The sequence below is a fragment of the Vicugna pacos genome, chromosome 30, assembly GCF_048564905.1.
Source record: "Vicugna pacos chromosome 30, VicPac4, whole genome shotgun sequence".
In the NCBI taxonomy this organism is placed as follows: Eukaryota; Metazoa; Chordata; class Mammalia; order Artiodactyla; family Camelidae; genus Vicugna; species Vicugna pacos.
The window spans coordinates 9206792-9225850 of NC_133016.1; the positions used below are offsets into that span (position 1 = coordinate 9206792).

The window sequence follows — 19059 nt, forward strand, 5'->3', positions numbered from 1 at the left end:
AGCATAGATGCTCATTAAACATTTTTAAATGAATGTCTGAATGAATCGTACTGATTTAAAGTTTCTAGTATCATCCTTTTTCCTCTTTCGTTTGTTTGAAAAACGTTGTGTTTAATATAATCTGATTGTCAGCCTCTGATACAGAGTTACGCTGGTCTTTCTTTATCTTGACTTGGTTTTTATGCCCCCAGTTCACTTACCTACTTTTGAGCCTGCAATGATACCTTGCATTTAAGGACTTTTAATTTAGTAGAACACAGACATGAGGGATTTCTTTCATTGTTTCTTAATGGCAGATGTTATGAAGCAAAATGTTTCATAAAGGTATTATTGAATGTCATCTGTATTACAGTTTCCTATCTTTAGAACTAAAGCATAGGATCACTTTTTTTTTTAATTCTATGATACCAAACCAAGATTTGATACAGAAAACACATTCATATATACCATTCATGTCAGATCCATTTGAGGTAGCTTTCTCTTTAGTAGACGAAAATGGAAAAAGCAACCTAGAATGATGCAATCCATCTCTAAAATTAGAATAACATCTGAGACTACCAGTAAGCCTTGTGCATGCTCATTTTTAATAGAAATTAGAAAAACAGCCAATTTTATGGAGATACAGCATTACTAAGAATATCTTCTTATAACTAACAGTACATATTTATACAAATCAGAAATTTACTCTTCTAGTTCATAAGATTTCTAAAACCAAGGATGTTAGTGTGACAACTTTTACACATAATAATTATTTTGAATAAAATTTTGATTTGGGAGTAATTTTAAATTCACAGAAAAGTTTCAAAGTTAATACAGGGCATTCCCATACGCTTTTAACACAGTTTCCCCTGGTGCAAACATCTAGCAGTACCATGGTAAATTTTTTAAAACTCCAGATTTCATTTGGATTTCACCAGTTTTTCCATTTATGTCAACATAAGTATTTTTTAAATAGTTAGCAGGAAAAGGGGGTTTAATTTTACAGTGATCATTTATGAAGCATTGTAATAGTATTCTTGAGAAAATTCTTATTTACCAATATTCACCTTTATAAATTTTTTTCTTTACTGAATGATGCATGTGAAATATAAGCGACAGTGAAAATACAGTGAGCAGGTAGTTCAAGAATTGTAAGACATTCAATTGAATAACTGAATTTCTGAAATGTAAATAAAGACCACCCTAAGATAAAATGTTAAAAAAAAATAAAATTTGCCATTCTCTCTGGCTATATAGGACAATAGGATCACTAGAATACATTATTTCAAGATATTTTTGCTAATATTTATATGCAAAGAAGAGGCAGGCGACAAACTCGTTTTCATTGTAATTGGGTTTTTCCATCCTGTGTGTATTTTTCACACTGTCGGATGCTCCCGTTTGATGAGAGAGATGCAGGGTTTAAGGGGAGCAGAATCTCCCATAGAATAGAATGCTATTAGTTTTGTTGTGCCTGATGAAGAAAAGGAATGGGTGGTCTGCGTTGAATTCCATGGAGGGGAGTTTGGTTCGAAAGCTCACCTCACTCCCGGTACCAGCTGCGGCCTCCGTACCTTGTTCGTTTATTTCCACAAAAGACTTGTGGAAAACATTGGACAGAAATAGGTTTCTCTCCATAGACATTCCTGAGAAATCAGCTTTGCTCTGGCTGAAGGCATCGCTCATCCCCATGCTGCTCAGGGTCGACTTGAGATCGTAAGTCTCTTCCAGCTTAAACTTGGGGAGATGCAGCTCCACATCATACAACTCCATCATGTCTGCGCTGGTCCACTCGCTCAGCTTCTCATAGGTGATGGCCTTTTCCAGCTGCAGTTTGGAGCCAAGGGGAGAAAGCATCAGAAATGTCAAAGTGGGGTGTGAAATACTGGGTGAGTGAGACTTTTAGGTGTTACACAGATGAGTTAGAACCACTCCCATTGCCAAAGGTAACAAAGTACACACATTTGGAAATTCTTTGTTTATGATGACTGTTTCACACTGTTGCCCTGTAGTTTTGCAGATAAATAGTTCTCAGGATATAGGAGAATTAGACCTTGATTCAAAATGGAAATCCTCTGATAATATGCAAGACATCAACTGCACATTGATGAGGTAATGTGTACATCACTGTGAACATGCATTTAGATGTTGTGTATGCAAAAACATCTACTTTAGGACACGCTGTATGCCAGGGCACAAAAAAACATTAATTTTATTAACATAGGAGATAATCTTTGAAAACAAAATCTAAGAAAAAATAACATGTCTGCACTCTATAATCACAATATGAAATTAGTGACTGTAAACTATGAAAAAACAGAAAGAAAAGCAAAGCAAAGAAAAATCCTCAAATCTTTTTAAGAGTAATGACTTTTTCAGTAGTGGTTTTGAGGGTGCTTTTTCTCCTTTTTATATTTTAACTTTTTAGAACAATAAATATACATATATATACACATATGCATATGTATATGTAAAAAAACAATGTTTGATTTTTTTTTAAATAAAAGTCTGTTTCAAAGTACAGGATTTGGCTACTTGGACAGTTTTCTAGATCCAAGTATTGCTATCAATGAGATATTTGTAAATGATGTACATTAATAATGTGACCGTATCTTTGGGTCAGGAGCCTGAACTGTTAAAAAGAAAGTCTTATAAGGATGTAACTCTAATGGTTTAGTACCCACACTTGGTCTTATTTTTACCATCCTCTCCAGCCTCACAAATTTTATGACCCCATTTGGAAATCCTTTCTACTCACTAATAGGACAGTGGAAACTTACAAAGAACCTGGCACCCGTGAAAAATCAGACACTGTGCAAAGAAAGACAGACCACTAATGGCATGGGAAACTAGTGTTCAATTTAGACATGCGAATTGCTCAGAAATGTGGTCTCACCAAGTTATGCCAGGCTTAAGAGAAGTTTGACTAATGAACAACTTAAATAATACTTGAAGGTGTACTGATACAGACTGTATTTCCTGAAGAGTGGAAAATGTATACTGAGGGCTAGATTAATGCAAATGAATAAAAAATTAATGTCCAATTAGGTAGGTCCTACCAGAGGAAATGCGAAGGCCTACACTAACTGAAAGCTCACCTATGATCAATCCGCATGGCTTTGTGACTGACAGCAAATAATAGCTCAGTCTGTTGTTTACGTGGCTGTTTTTGTGGTTACCAGATGCTAAAAGTATCTGTCAATTGCTTAACCCTTCTGAGGAATTACAGAGTTTTGCAACTCTTAAATGATCCTGTGGAAATACAGTGCCTGGGGCTCAAGGTGTGTTGGATGCTTTCCTGTGCCGAAATTAAAGAACTGGGAGCTCATGTCTTCATGTTTCCCGGGAAGGGTGAACACCCAAACGGTCCTCACGTCAGACAGACCAATGTGTTTACCTGGTCCAGCCCGCTGATGTCTTCCGGCAGCAGTATGAGCAGGCTGAGGTCCCGGCTCTCATAGTAGAGCTGAAGGCCCGTGGCTTGTGGCTTTTCTATGTGAAAAATTTGAAGTTTTTCTTTCATCGACATCATTTGCACTGGTTTGCTTGTAGTCTGTAGGAAATAAGGAGCATTTTAGCAAACGTTGGCCCATCCGTTCCTCCCCTCGGAATCTGGACTGAGACCGAGCAGACCGGGCTCTGGAATGGGTGGGTGGTCATGTTCTGCCACTGAGGACTGGGGGGCGGAGAAAGTTAGCCTTCAGTCTGAAAGGAGAGCGATGGGAGAAAGAGCTGAAAAGATAGGCAGTGAATCCCGAAAACGTTCGAATCCCCGTTTCCAGGCAAGGCCAAGCCCACCTGCATCCCAGCCCTTAGACCCGTCCCTCACCCTTCGTTCATCTCCCTTGTTGCTGAAGTGAGTTCCTAGGACGAAAACAGGTGTGTGATGTCCCCGCACAGAGAGAAACCTTAACGAAAGATGTAAGATTTTAACATTTCTCTTTCTTTTACTTATGGAAAGGTGAGAGTTTGGCAGAAGATAGTACTAGGTTAATAGAACAAGAACAGAGCTGGTTAAGCGGGGAGTTTGGGCTCTGGGTCTGGGAGCCTTCTAGCTTCAGCGTGCTGCTAGTCACCTCGCCACACTGCACTTCTGACCTGGGGAATAAATGCAGTAACGACCCCAGCTGCCCTGCCACGGCTGCAGCAAGGACTGAGGAATGTAAAATGTGAGTAGTCTATTTTCAGAGGGAAAAAAATGAAAGGGGAATTTCCAGGTGAGATGGAACTGGGGCTTTTAATTCAGCCACCCCTGCCCTAGTGAGAGCCAGAGTTTACAGGAACATGTACTCAGAAAGAGGAGTGCATTTCAAATAGAATTCCCTTCACAATGCCGGGTAGAAATTCATACTGGTTATTAACAGGTTCCTACCTTGTTTATTCTGAAGGGCCTTTCGGTGGTATTTTGGATCAAAAACTGATGTTCCCAGATTCCTTTAAAGTAAAGGGCATTCACCAGAACCATCCTGGTTGCAGAATTCACAGCATCATCAGGTAGGAGATTCAGGATTTTTCCTATAAGAACAAAAGGACAGATTTCAAATGACACAACTGTAGCCTGGTGAAGCACCACATTATAAAGATGGTGATCATGAAATATTATTAAATGGTAACTTCTTGTATCCGCCAATGATCCAAGCTAGGAAGTTGGTATTGATAGAATACTATACGAAGATCCTAAACTTCGTATGTTGTTGCAATAAAGACCCCTTTTTCTGGACCAGAAATCAATCCAAGAGCCCAAGCTGCATTTGGTTATCATCTCCTCTTAGTTCCCTTTACTCTGAGAGAGCTCTTCATTCATTCTTTTTCTCTCATGACTTTTGAAAAAAAACTTGCAGAATGTCCCTCCATTCTTGGTTCAAATTTGTCTGATGCTTCCTCAAGATTACACTGAGGTTATGCATTTTTGTGACAATATTACTGCTGTGGGTTGAATTGTGTCCTCCAGAAATAGATGTTCAGCCCTGACCCCCAGAACCTGTGAATGCCCTGTGATCATATTTGAAAATAGCATCTTTGCAGATGAAATCAGTCAAAAGGAAGTCGTGCTGGATTAGGGTAGGCTCTAATTCAGTGATGGGTGTCCTTATAAGAGGAGGGAAATTTGAACAGAGACACACAGAGAGGAGGCAGGTATGTGAAAACACAGAGGCACAGGAGAGACAAAGAAGAAAGTCATGTCAGCACAGGCAGAGACTGGAGAGGTGTGTTTAGAAGTCAAGGATGGCCAGCAACCACCAGCAGCTGGGAGAGAGGCGCGGAGCAGTTCCTTCTCTGGAGCTCCCTGGCGCTTTCAGAGGGAGCAGGGCCCTGCGAACACCTCAGTTTCAGACATGCAGCCTCCAGAACTATGAGAGGATGTATTTCCGTTGTTTTAAACCACCCAGTTTGTGGTCTTTTGTTATGGCGGCCCTCGGAATCTAATGCAAACACAGAAGTAACTTGGTGTCCTTCTCAATTAATCGTATCAGGAAGTAGAGGATATCCATATGTCCCATTCCTGGTGACATTAGCTTTGATGACTTGATGTCTCCAGGTTTCTCCACTGTCAAATTACTATTTTTTCCCCTTCATAATTAATAAGTATCTGGTGGGGAGATACTTTGAGACTATATAAAGTCTTGTTTCTCATCAGTCTTTTGCCTGCTTATTTTAGCATCCATTGATAATCTTGCCTGAAACAGTGATTTCTGTGGTGTTTGCCAAATGGTGATTTTCCATTTCCATCATTCCCTCTACATTTATTAATTTGAATTCTACCGTGAGGAAGAGCTTTTCCTTCCCCTCCACTTACTGGGCTATTCAGTTATTGATTTACGTCAGAATAGACTCATGGGTATTTGTTTCACTTTACAGGTTAAAACTCATTACTGTCATTATTTATTTTGTTGCTCAAATGGTCCCAGGTTTGGTGATTGCAAACTGGAACAATGAGGGTACTCAGTAAATGCTGACTAATCTGTAATTCTCAAACCAGACTTACTTTTGGATGAATCCAAATCAGGCATAAGTTAAGTACGATGGTCACTCTTGCCTCACCATGGTTTCTGAGTCACTAATTCAGTGAAAAAGGAACTGAGAACTTAGGGCCGCCAACATCTACAATTCATTTCAATAAACATTAACGTTCTGAGCAACTACCATGAGCAGGACTGTTCTGCGCTAGGGATTCAAAGCTGAAGGACTAATAAGGTAGTGTTATTGCAATCGGGGTCCTTGAGTCTAGTGGGGCGGGGACAGGGGCTCCCACAGTGAATTTCAGTGACAGTGTGGTAACTGTCAAGGTACAGGTTCCCGCAGAGTGCTGTGGGGCCAAGAGGAAGGCTCTGAGCCCAGCCCGGGAGCCAGCAGCTCCCTGGAGGACATTATGCCTGAGTGAAGCCCTGAGGAGTTATCCAGTGGCAATGAAATGGCTGGGTGGGGCAGGGCAGGGCAGGGAAAAGTGTTTCCGACAGAGGGAACACATGCGCAAAGTCCTGGGGTCAGGAGGCAGCACCGGGAGTTCCAGGGTCTCAGTGCCACTTGGAATTCCTGAAGTGTCAGTATTAATCGGAGAATGACAAGTGTTGAAGTGGAGAGGCAGGCAGGTCTCCACGGTCATGCTGGGCATACACTTACACATAACACAAATCCAAAATAATAAAACGGTACGGGGTAGGAAGCACACTGGGGAGCCCCATGGAGAGAGCTTACCTTCCGTCTGGCTTTCAACCCAAGAGTTGATCTCCTTCCTGATTTGGTCAGGAGCCTCTATAAAGTTCACTGACTGTGGCTCTGCGCCAAAGTAGGTTTTCATGTCTTCTAAATATTTCTGGAAGATACAGGTAAAATCTCTTTTTGTAGAATGTTCCCTAAACTGAGAAATCAAGTCTTTTTCATTCTATCAAAAAGAACCAGCTAGATGGACAGTTGCAAACCTATTGTTCCCTGAAGTCTTCTCACTCCCTCCAGCTTTGGTTAAAAACTAAACACAGCCTCTGTAAACTCACCTGAGCACTGCCCAGCCATGCAGAGCTCCAGGTGGAGAGGGGAGGCCTGCCTCCCACAGTCCTGGAGCTTCCACGGCCTCGCCTGTTTTCACTTGTCCCTGGGAACTGGGGCTGCAGGAGAAGGGAGCATTCTAGGAACCCCAGGAGTTGAGTGTCCCCAGCTAAGGGGCCCTGGGACTTGTCCTTGGCTCTCTGTGGCAGAGATGGAGCCAGATTGAGACCTGTGGGTCCGGCAACGGCTGGCTGCGGACTCTACACACCCAAGAACCTGGGGAGGGCTTTCTGAGGGAAAATATGTGGCACCATGAAAACTGATTTCTAAGAATGGTGAAAGGTTTCATGGGGGCATTCTAAGGAAAAGAAGCAGGCCGCCTCCTCCCGGCCCTCTGATGTTGTCCCCGGGCACTGTCATCCTGAGGGGCTGTAACCAAGGTCACTGCGTGGGAGGACCGTGCCTTGGAACATAATTTGTTCCTCAGAGAAGCTGTGGGATTCCTTCAGTTTATGACTTTATGGAGGAATTGTGTGCAGTAAAAAATGGTGAGTTAATTCATCTGTCAGAAAGTGGTTTGGAGATTATGAAGCCTCGGCTCTGTAGAATTTATAATCTAGTAAAAAGGAAACTTAAAGCTTCTCAAGGTACCATTCCTTGTCTTGACTCGTGGGTTCTGATCAGTCTCTCTGAGCACGTTCAGGGTTGTGGATATTTTAAAAGACGGGCCACTTTGTATCTCTGTGCACGTCGTTTCACCAAGTGCCCACCCAGCTCAATCATCTCTCCTACTTCTGAACCAAACCTGAGTCCAGGAGGCTCCTCCCAGTATATACAATGTCTTTGTGACTTTACTTGGCTGGTTTTTTGCCTTTAGTAATAACAAAGCCCAGGTCTTGAACTCCCCAGAATTCGCTGGGTATGGGCCAGGATGACACTGCATGAAGTCACCAGATGGCTTTCTTTTTCCATTGTTGTCCCTCTACCCTATTCAGTTTCCTTACTCTCTCCTCACTGGGCATCTGGGTCGTCCGGCTCTCTTCTGAAATGTGCCAAAGGGTGTGATGGACAAATGTGAAAGAAATCAATGTCTGGCCTGGTTTGGGGTCAGCCCCTTGGGTCTGAACTGAGGATGAAGGCATGGTTTGCACTGCGGGATCTCAGCCACCAGAAAAGAAAAGTTGGTATTATGCCACGGGAAGAATCTTTCCTAAAGTTGCTTAAGTCGTGATGTGAAGTGACTCATCTGATCCCAAAGTCAGCTTTGCTCTTGAGTCCGCCGTCTCCAGCCACGCTCCTGGGACCACACCACCCCCTGACCCTTCAGACTTACAGTGCTGGGTTATTCTATAACTTTTGCTCCATCTCCCATGAAACAAATGTTGGCCCAGGGATTATCTAAACCACATTTCTATGCACGTTCGTGGGTTGTTCCTGGGGTGGACCCCCTCTTCTGGGCAGAACGATCCGATCACTAGATCTGGTTTGACATACATTATTGGTTTCCATTACAATTTGACACATCAGTTGGTCTAAATGTTTATCAGAAATACTGACCACATACACCATATACATTAAGATTGTCCCTGGGATCCCTAGAGAAGTGTAGAGTTTGTTGATCGGTCTCACACGGCTCTTTCTTTCCTATCAGCCTACAATGTTTGCACTTACTTTGTGAAACGGGTAAGTTCTCTCCCCGTAGATCCTGTTGGCAGTTTTGAGTAGATAGGCGTTGCTGGGACTGGTGAGTTCTGAGATAAGCGTCTGGAAATCAGAGTGTATTTCTTCAACCTTGCCTGAGTGTAATTCCTTTAAAAGATAAATAGGTCAAATAAAAATGTTGAACAAGAACTACGTATCTAAGAACAACTTATAGTAAAAGAAACAATTTGATGTACTACAAACAGAAGTTGAAATCGATTGTATGGTAGATAAAAATTTTTTTCTTAAATATTATCCGTGCAGGAATGCAAAAGTCATTGGGGCATCATCTTCACGTTGAGTTTGCAAAGGCAAGAGCGAGGTTGAAAGTGGAGTAGTTTTGAAGGAGACGCAAAAGGAGAGACTAAAGGGGAAGAACATGGCCCATGACCCTTCCAATTAATCTAGACATTTTGTACTCTGGAAATTTTCCATAATTTTAGCATGTGCTTCTAAGAAACGTTACCTATTGAAGGTTGCTAAAATTAGCCACTAAAATACACGTGCTAAAAGTACTTTCTCCTTGTTTATCAAACAGATATTAAAAAATAAAACATACCATTTTCCTTTTCTTTTCACTGTCAGGACAAGATTTGCTGTCCTGGTCTCTGCTAAATTGTAGAACCTGTAATTTCAGTAAAAAGGGAATATGTGAGCACACTTTGCAGTGATGTAATCGTATGAAATACAAATCAGTAACTACAAGCCAGCCATCCCTATAGCTACAAAACCTATGATTAATGAGCCAAGGGGGCTCTGATTTGGCTGAGATGGTGTGTTACATAAACTAATAGAGTAAGCCAAGAGCTGCTTTTAAATAAATGTTTAAGTCGAACGTAAGTTGCCAGTCTCTTTAATACTTTTTATGGGATGTTGAAGATGTTGTTGGGAATAACCTTAGAGGTAAGAGTCTCCTGTTTTCTGTTTCATTTTTATCTGTAGTTGTTTTGAAAAGAAAGCTAGGTGTTCGACTGAGAGCATCAGTTAGACACTTCAAGCAAAAGCCACCATTGCCCCAATTATCGGGAAAAATCAGAAATTTCAGTTGTTTTTCCTACTTAAGTGTTCAGTTCTCACTGCCTACCACTACGTGATATATGGAGACAGAGTCCTTGTCTTCGTCCCAGCAATTCATGTGAAAGTTAACAGGAAGGATGTGGACGTTAGTTTCCTCTGAATTGTACAACGAGAAAGGTCAGCACAACGGTAATTCCGTCTTCCACATGCATCCCGGACCCAGACTCAGAATAAGGAATGAAGTGTGCTTTACCAAAGCTTCTGCTGACACATGGTGACAGACGGTAACCACTTGCCCAGGGAAAAAAAGGGGAGCATAGGCAACTGAGTCTCAGTTGCAAACTGAAGCTGTTAAGAAACACTGAAATAAAACAAGGGCGAGCAACACCCAGCAATATGTTTATACATAGTGGACCCACATTGGAATCCATCTAAGATTCAGTCTGTCACCTGCATGGCGATAGCCTTAATAATTAGCCAATTTAATAATTAGCCTCATAATAATCAGCCAATTTTTAACTAGCTGTGAACCAGAATTTTTCTGTGAACCAGAATTTTGTTTTTGCTGTTTTTAAACCACTCAGTATCTTATAAATTACAAGAATAAGGGGGATATTCTAGGCCCAAACTGACAGATCATGTATTCTGGCTGCCTCATTCCGAATTCCTAGCTGTGTTCATGTCCATACTTGGAACAGAGGGCACCCTCTTGGTTGGAAATTCTGTCATTTGGCCTTTTGATTATTGTGTGATTTAGAACGGCATTGACTCTTTCCTTTTTTTATTTTTGTTTAACACACACATACTTACATGTTTACACACGCACAAATGTATATACACATATAGGCTACTATGTTTTGCTATCTAAGGCTACACACGCATACACATATACACACTATATTAATTTTGTTTTGCTCTATTAATGCTCTTAATGGGTTCTTTAAATTCATCCAAACAAGGATTGAACCAAAAAAAAAAAATAACCAACAAAAAGCAGAAGGAACAGAATTCACCTGATTTTTCTATTTGTGTCTTCAAGAAAATTCTTCTGAGAGTAGAACGATGATGACTAACTCTGTTATTTAAAATATGAGCCATTACTTTCTTGAAATATTTTAATAATCGAAATAAAATTGTTTTTGGTGTTGAGTCAGACTTAATAACCTCATCATCTCTCCATTTGATTTTGCTAGAGAACACAGGTTCTTCAATGGTTTTCCTAGAAACAGTTTTCAAGTTGACTCACTTTCTCAGACTTCTTTTTATGGTCTAGAAATTATTTTAAGTATGCCTTTTATTTTGGAGGATGTAGTTGTAAAACGTGGGCTATTTGGGTTTCAGGAGAGAAATGAAGATAAAAGGCGAGAAGAGTGTTTCGTTTTAAGGCAACAGAAGGATGATGGACCTTTCTACTCACCTGGGCCATCTGAGCCGCAGTGGTACCTCTGGTGCCCAAATACACCATGGCCAAGGAGGTTGAGATGCCCCAGGGAGAAAAGAAGATATTTTTACCCTCAGCAGATTCAGCTAGCTTTTTGCTAAACTCCAGAGCAAATTGGTTGATTGATTTTTCTAGTGAGTCCATTGGGAAAATCTAAGAAAAATAAAGCAGAGTTACAGGACATGTTAATAATCCCTCCCATTTATTTTTACTTTTGTAAAAGGATTTGTTAGCTTCCACAATTATCTTTTTGTAAATCACCTTTCATTAAAATAACAGAAGAATATATTATGCAATTTGATTATATATATATACACACACACACAGAGTCATAAGAGCTGGATGAACTTTAGGAAAATTTCATTCCAACATTATTTTAAATACCAGAAAACTGAGTGCAGAGAGTTTAAGAGAATTGCCTCAAATTCTAAAGCTAATGCACATGAGGAACGGTTGGATTCTTTTGAGTTAGTGGCTCCTTGTTCAGAAAGCCATGATTTTAAAAAGGCAGTGGAACCAGGTCTCCTCTCTCAGCCCAGTGTTTCTTTTCCATACACCACATCCCTGCTGACTTTACATAGTAAGTGAGAAATAATTATACATCTTTTCAACATAAGACTTTTTCTCACTCATCTTTCACCCATATTTTCACACTTTTTAACCTTGTTTATTCCTTCACACCTTGGTACGTGATATCCTGGTTCCTGGAATACCTCGATCCTCCGTGATTCTATTGAAATCCAGCTCCATTTCCGCTTCTCTTTTCCTTTGGAGGCTTGTCCTGGCCTTTCAGGTGCAGTATGTCCACCACCGAAGTCCCGCAATACAGCTTTTGCGACTTGCTTGGCGTTCTCCACACTGCTAGTTCTGTTGCCATCTTGCTATCTTTCTGTTACCCCAAAAGGGGCAGGGAAAAGACCCCAGTTCTTATCACACCCGAAAGAAATCAGACAGGAGTTGGAGCGTTGTCTAGTGAAAGATTTTAAAGGATTTATTTAGGAAAGGGAAAGTACCCCTCCAAGAGCGGAGGCGGGCTGGCCCAGGGGAGGACGCGCAGCGGTCTTCGCTTGGTCCCGTTTTGCACCCTCGCTTAGAGGTGGTCTCTTGATTGACAACTCTTGCCCCTGGAGTGCTTAGTCACGCTGGGCCCCTTCTGCGCATGTCCTTACCCATGATGCACCGAGACAAACGCAGCGTGGGGGCCCGGACCGCAGTGCTGAGCCCGTCGCAGTGCGCGCTGCGTCCTGTCCGGTTAGGTTGTCGCTGCCGCGCAGTCGTGGCTGTCAGGTTCCAACCGGTTTCTTGCTGACACTCATTTAGAGGAAGTCAAGCCCCTTTATGCTGAAGGCGGGACAACGCCATCCTCAGGACCGTCCTCCCTCTCCTCCACCTTATCTGCCTGGTGCCCCCGCTTATGCACCTAACATTTCCAACTCCAGGTAAGTTCTCTGAGGGCTCAATTTTCTCACTCTGCCCAGTGCATCCAGCAGCGCCTAGATCGGGACCTTGCGTAAAATGGAGACTTACAGATACTTATTTATTTCTTTTAATTCTTTGGGCTCTAGCCACTGTGTTTTAATCTATTTGAACTTGAAACCTTTCACAATTTAGTGTAAATGCTTTCAGAGAAGTAGAGAAGCCAAGACTCTCTTGCCTTTATTCTCACTCACTTGAGGCCGTCTGAAGCCAGTCTTCGTGAACAGAGGAACTCAGGCTTTCTCATTTTTTAAAACATTGTAGTCAACTTCTAAATTTCACCTCTAATTACCCTGATATTTTAATTTAAGTCCTTTAAGATTGAGTCTCTATCAAAGAAATAATAGCAAGTTCAATCTATTATCATTTTATACCCAAATAATTTCTCTAAATGTTTAAATGATTAAAAAGAGACCAAATTCGTAGGCCGAGAAACTCCCGTTACTGCCAGACTTGTGTAGAACTTGGTCTTGCACTGACATCACCTGGCCCTCTGAAAACCCTAGGATGAGAACTTTAGAAAAGTCAGGAGCTCTCTCTAGTCAAATGGTTGGATCAAGGCAGAGGCGTCTGTAGACAAAGTTTTGGTTTCATCGTGACTTGGATTAGCAGTGATACTGTTGAAATCCCTCTTAGTCATAGGCTTACGCTTAACCAGACAGCTTCCCAGCCTCGAAACCATGCCTAATCGTAGCTCCCAGCTACTCCAGTAGCTGACGACCACCCTAGGCTAGGCTCACATTGTTTGATTAAAGAAAAAAGCAACAACTCTAGTTCTGTAGTAATTCTACACCTTCATAAAATATTCAAAACGCGTGCAAATACCTTTTCTTGACAAACCCAGTGCCGTCTTGGAAATAACCTCCCTGTATTCTTTACAGCTATACTTACTCAAATGATGCTTCGTTTGCTGTCTATATATTAAGCTCTGTCTCTTTAGAACTCATGAATTATATTCATATGGAAAAGGCTTGCCTCCGTGGTCAAACCATACTCACCAGGGAAGGAGAAACTACTGCTTCAGGGCTAAGGGTTTTTACCTTTCTACCTACGATTTATGGTTATTCTGGAGTTTAGTTACTTGCAACAAATTCCTCTAGAATAATTCTAATGAAAGAGATCACTCCTTACAGAAAATTAATACCCAGTTCTCTTCAGCGTCAATAATTCTCTCATTAATATCATCATTAATATACCAGGTATAGCCCAGAGCATACAAGGAAAACAATTCCTGCCTTAAAAAAAAGAAAAAGAAAGAAATTTATAAGTGCTAAGCTGGCTGTTGAAAAAATTTCACCCAGCAGTGAAAAGTGCTTTCTGAAGGCTACAGATTTGAGGATGAGATTTTACATGAAATAGTGTATCCATTACGGGGATTGAACAGTGATCTTTTCAGAGAAGGCAATAAATGTCTAGATCAGAAGCCTAGTGTGCCATTTTCAGAATGAATTTTTTTTTGCAGTTTTCAGGAGTTACATAGATCTATCAGTTACATATGTGTGTGTGTGTGTGTGTGTGTGTGTGTGAAGTATCTAAAATCTCAATCTGTACGGTGGCTTAGCTAGAGAAACATGAAAGTAAGAATAGCTTCATTCATCAGAATGTCTTATCCTAGATACACATACTCCCAGCATATCAGAGTCAGAAAGAACCTTGGAATGCCTCTAATGGGGTTGCCTCATTTTATCTGCTGGGAAACAAAGGCCCAGAGAGGACAAAAGTGCTGAGTAACATGCACAGCGAAGTCACAGCAGAGTTATCACTGCAGTCCCATTCTCTGGACTCTGAACACAAATGCCTTTGTCATTATAGCTTATTGTCTTTAAGGTTTTAGTGGTAGAAGGGCAGGATTGGGCAATGAAAGAGGATGAACAGGAGGAGGAAGGAGAGAGGGAGGAGGAAGTGGGAAGGATTCTCATCCACTTTGCCATTACAGGATACTCAAGGCGCCCCGACTGCCGGGTGATACTGATGACACTGCCTAGTTCGTGGAGCTGTGCGTGTCAGAGGATGACGTCCCCCAACCCCAGCACTTCTCTGTTCCCCTAAAGCCCTTTCAGAGGGAATTCACAGTTCGGGGTGCTTTATGATGAGCATCTAGTGTAAGGTTAGGGGCTTAGATTATTCCATGGAATAGAAGAAAGCTAATGGCCCATGCAGTGGGGGCCCAGACTGGAAGGTGGGGGAGGTGAAGGGGAGACAGTCAAATCATCAATTTCCTACATTAAAGATAATAGTAATGATAATAATAGAGTGAAATTCACATTGCCAAGTGCACTCTTCCGAAGGGTGTTGGCTCAGTAATTCTAAGAGTGTCCAATTACTCTTTGCCTATGCTGACAGATACAGAGGTGGCATAATCCAGAAATGTGACTCCAATCATAGTTTCACAATTGACAGTAGAACAATTTCTCTAACATCTTTGTAAAGGAATGTTCTCTCCTGCTTAGTCTTCTTTCCAGGACGAACTGGCTCAGGGCTAAATCGCTCAGACTTGCACAGAGCTCTTGGGGGATGGTCTGTGTCTGTTATTTCTGTCTAGGGGTCTTGGTCATTTGCTGTTTAGCTAGGCACTGCAACAAAGAAAGAAAATGTAAATAAACATTTTTAAGCAAATAAATACTTACAATACCTTGTTTTCGTCCACTGGAGCAGAGCTGGCGGTGGGTTCCTTTAGTAAGAGACTGTGGCTGGGCTGAGTAACTTTTAACCGTAGAAATTATTTTTTTTTAAATTCTAGCACCTCCCTTTTCTCAGCCCCACCCTCTGATTCACTTGCACAAGCCCATACACTCTTCCTTTCAAGTTTATCTTGGCCAGAGGCTTAAATGAAAAGACAGAAAGTTAGTCAAGGTTTTGCTTGAATGACTTAATTACCCGCATTTTCCATGTCTGTCTGCAGGTAGAAACCTGAATTCTGACAAATCGTAGCTCCCACTTTCCTGGCTTAATGTCTTCTCTCATCTGCCAGCTGGCAGCAGTTAGTGGTTTTCCTCAGCCAGACTTTTTTTTCCAACAAAAATAGAAAGCTTCAAATTAATGGAATAATAATGGGCAATGAAATGGAGATTATTGGTGAGCTGTTTACTGTTAAAATGTTAAACTTTCTCGTGAGGTACCAAGTGAAGCATCCAACAGACGCTTCTGCTCTTCTCACTTGGATGTTGGCGTGGAACCCCAAGCATAACTCGAACTAGTTCCACGTCCATTGTCCCCGCCTCAGGGACATGGGGTCCACGTCCGTGGTTTGGACACAGTTCCTGGGTCGAATGTTGGTTCGTCACTTTCTGGTTCTCTTTTACTTCTCCCAGTGAATGTTCCTCCTCATTTTTCGTCAGGGGAAACAACAGGTAATAGTTTCGTCATCTGTCACGGGATGCAGGTGCATGGAGGAATGAAGATGGGAGCGGAGAAGAGATGGGAATGGAGGACAGTCCAGAGGGGACAGAGGGAGAGGAGATTGTTGTAACGCATCTGTGTGTTTTTTCTTCACACGGTTTCTATTTTCCTCTTCATGACATGGGGAAAATGGGGCACAAGAGGATGGCTGTGCCCCAGGTCTCAGTCGAGTCCCTGGGACGTGCCCCGCCAAGTGAAGGTCATTGGCTTCGCACAGGAAAGAATTCAAGAGTGAGGCGCAGTACAGTGAAGGCAGGTTTATTCCGGGGGATACGTACTCCATAGACAGAGCACAGGCCGTCTCAGAGGCCAGGGAGTCCACGAGGCCTGGGAGTGGGTAAAGCAAAAGCAGATTGACACACTCCAGAGACAGAGTGCAGGCGGGCAAGAGAAAAGGCGGGGTGGGGGTGAGAGAGAGCTGGGGTGGTTCGTTTTTATGGGCTTGGTAACTTCATATGCTAACAGGTGGGAGGGTTATTCCAGCTGCTTTGGGGAAGGGGTGGGCATCCCAGGACTCGGCCGTCACCCACTGTTGGACCTTTTCTGGGCAGCCTGGCAACTGTCCCGGCACCTGTGGGAGGGCCAGTTAGCAGCTATCGTATCTTAGCGGATATTGAAGCTCCAGGTCTGCTGGGAGCTGAATCTTCCGCTAACTCAGGGCTAACTCGCTGTGTCATTCTTTTCATGGTTGCGCCCTGCGCCCTCTGAGTGGGGCGCACAATTCTGGTAGACTGGCTCGGAGTGTAGTATTCGCATGCTGATGTGGAACCCAGAGCAGAGGGTTGCTCCGGAGCTCGCTGGGCAGTGCTCCTTGTGTCTGGACCTTCCGTGGAGCCTGCCTGACGTGTGCTGGGCAGAGGTGGTTGTCCACGGAGGCGTCCAGATTGTTATTAGCTGAAAGTGTCGCATGCAGGCTCCAGAAGGAGGGACTGCCATCCTGACTGACAGTGGCTCACCAGACAGTGACTTGGGCTGTGTCACCGCACGGCTCTGGCTATTTGTGTTACATCAGATGCTTCGATGTAGACTCTGGGGAACTAGCCAAGAAATTGTTTCATCCCCTCTAAAAGCACAGACTAAGTTTTACTCATTTGTCTCACAAACCTTCTGATTCCATTCCTACTTATCTCTTGATTAAAATCTTTAACCTACAATGAGAAAGCATATGAAAAAGAGTGTGTATGTGTATATATATATATATATATATATATATATGTATAACTGAATCACTATGCTGTACACCAGAAACTAACACAACATTGTAAATCAACTCTGCTTCAGTAAAAAAAATAAAATAAAACCTTTATACACAGATATATTACCTATGTTGGTAAACTTTTGGTTCTGCATTATTTTGTTGCCTGTTTGAAGGGAGCAGAAAAAGAGACAGAGGTAGTTGTATCCTAAGTTAATAATAGAATAGTATTAGCACAATTCTGTGTGTTGCTGTCATTAGTTGTGGCCTGCCATCTGTCTGTTTAGCAATATGTACAGACGTTCCTAATGGGGACGGAGGAACCGGAACCATACGAATGGGGAACAGGGGTTGTGGGGAGAGTGTCTGCTCTAGTCTTTTATGATGTTTGATGTTCAGACTGCATGAATTTATTAGGTATTCAAAAAAACTTCCAAAACAGAAAGAACTCCAGGTACATCAATATGATCTAATAGGGACCCAGAAGAAGAGAGTAAATACCATGGGGCAGAGACAACTGAGTAATAATGGTTGTCTATTCAGTTTGGGCTGCGGGACACCACTGACGGGGTGGTTTAAACAGCAAACATTGTTTCTTTCTCGCAGTTTTGGGGGCTGAAAGTCTGAGGTCAGGGCACCAGCGTGGCTGGCTGGGTTCTTGGCAAAGGCTCTCTTCTTGGTTCACATACGCTGCCTACTTTTTGTGTCCTTACTTGGTTGAGAGCTCTGGTCCCTTCACTTCCTTATAAGGACACCAATTACATCATGGGGACTCACCCTCATGACCAGTTCTAACCCTAATTACCTCCCAAACGCCTCACCTGCAAATAGCATGACATTGGGGATTGAGATTTCAACACAGACGTCGGCGGGACCCAGACATTCAGGCCATAGCAATGGCTGAGAGTGTCCGGAACTGAAGCAAGATACAAGTTTCCAGGTGACAGGCATCTACTGATGAGCAAGATAAAATTTTATAACAGTTTTAAAATGCTCTTAATACAGTGAAGTATCAAGAACACCATCAAGAACAAAAATAAAATTATTAAAACTACAAGAAGCAAGAATTACCTGGATATCGACTTTCTCATCTGCCACTTTGGTACCAGAATAATAAAATTGTACCCTTAAAAAGCTCTGAGGGATGCTTTGAACCTAGAATTGTACACCTGTGCTCTAATTCAGTAATGACGGCAAAGTATGACTATCTTAGGACTCACAGCAGTTCAGAAAGTTACTACTTACTGCCTTGCTGAATGAATTATTAAAGTACATTTTAAAAATGAATCTAATTTTAAGTAGGAAACTGCAAGGAAGAACCCTTAATTGTCAAGAACGTCTGATTTGAAGGAAATACACCACAATTCAAGCCTTAAAAAAATTAACTGAAAAATTTTCTAGGATTCTCTGTTCGACCAGCTGACAGTGAGGCAGTTTTATTGCTGGCAGAGATAGTAATCATAATCACTAGCATCGAAGTACTATGTATGCTGAGCCTTCTTTTCACTGCTTGTTATGTATGAATTCATTTCACCATCACAGCAACTTTATGAGAAAAGCATTAAGTTTTCTCTAGTTTACACTGAAAGAAGACTGAAGCATGAAGAAGCACCAGTCCTGGCTGGTGGTTAGATGACTCATAACTGTTAGAACTGGGGTTTGGATGCAGAGAGACAAGGCTACCTCTTTAGCCACCATACTCCGGAGGGTCATCATCCCTGCCTTCTGTCACAGAGAGGATGATGCCTGGAATACATTTGCAGGATCCAGCCAGAATCTGCAGCCAGCTCACGCTCCCCGAACCTGAGATCTCCCTTAGTTCTCTCAGCTTAAATTATGTTGCTCTCTGCCTCTAAGCCACTCAAAA

At 42.2% G+C, this 19059-nt stretch overlaps 1 protein-coding gene and 1 long non-coding RNA gene across 7 annotated transcripts in view; one reads left to right on the plus strand and one right to left on the minus strand.

Annotated features, from left to right (window-relative positions):
• Window positions 1-567: 567 nt before the first annotated feature.
• SERPINB10 (serpin family B member 10) lies at window positions 568-15368 on the minus strand. Of its 5 annotated transcripts, none has more exons than XM_072952397.1 (9): window positions 15231-15368; window positions 11804-12011; window positions 11099-11275; window positions 9224-9289; window positions 8635-8772; window positions 6676-6793; window positions 4352-4494; window positions 3377-3532; window positions 568-1806 (listed from the first exon to the last, which is right to left on the minus strand). In XM_072952397.1, exons 2-9 carry the CDS (start codon window positions 11870-11872, stop codon window positions 1402-1404), a joined length of 1272 nt encoding a protein of 423 aa, XP_072808498.1. In that variant the 5' UTR covers window positions 11873-12011; window positions 15231-15368; the 3' UTR covers window positions 568-1401. The 5 variants fall into 5 exon arrangements, with proteins under 5 accessions (XP_072808498.1, XP_072808499.1, XP_072808500.1 ...); XM_072952398.1 differs by having other exon boundaries at window positions 15226-15281; XM_072952399.1 differs by lacking the exon at window positions 15231-15368 and adding an exon at window positions 12292-12371.
• The window catches only part of LOC140690530 (uncharacterized), a 94557-nt gene continuing 87978 nt past the window's right edge, over window positions 12481-19059 (plus strand). For both annotated transcript variants that reach the window (XR_012065843.1, XR_012065842.1), the window contains exon 1: window positions 12481-12561. This is a non-coding gene — a long non-coding RNA (uncharacterized lncRNA). The remainder of the gene's footprint in view (window positions 12562-19059) is intronic.

Coding starts and splice junctions, on each gene's coding strand:
- SERPINB10 (XM_072952397.1), bottom strand. CDS start 11,872: ATGGAGCTGGATTTCAATAGAATCACGGAGGATCGAGGTATTCCAGGA. Junction 11,276..11,803: donor CCAGGATATCACGTACCAAG/GTGTGAAGGAAT, acceptor TATTTTTCTTAG/ATTTTCCCAATGGACTCACT. Junction 8,773..9,223: donor GTGAAAAGAAAAGGAAAATG/GTATGTTTTATT, acceptor TATCTTTTAAAG/GAATTACACTCAGGCAAGGT.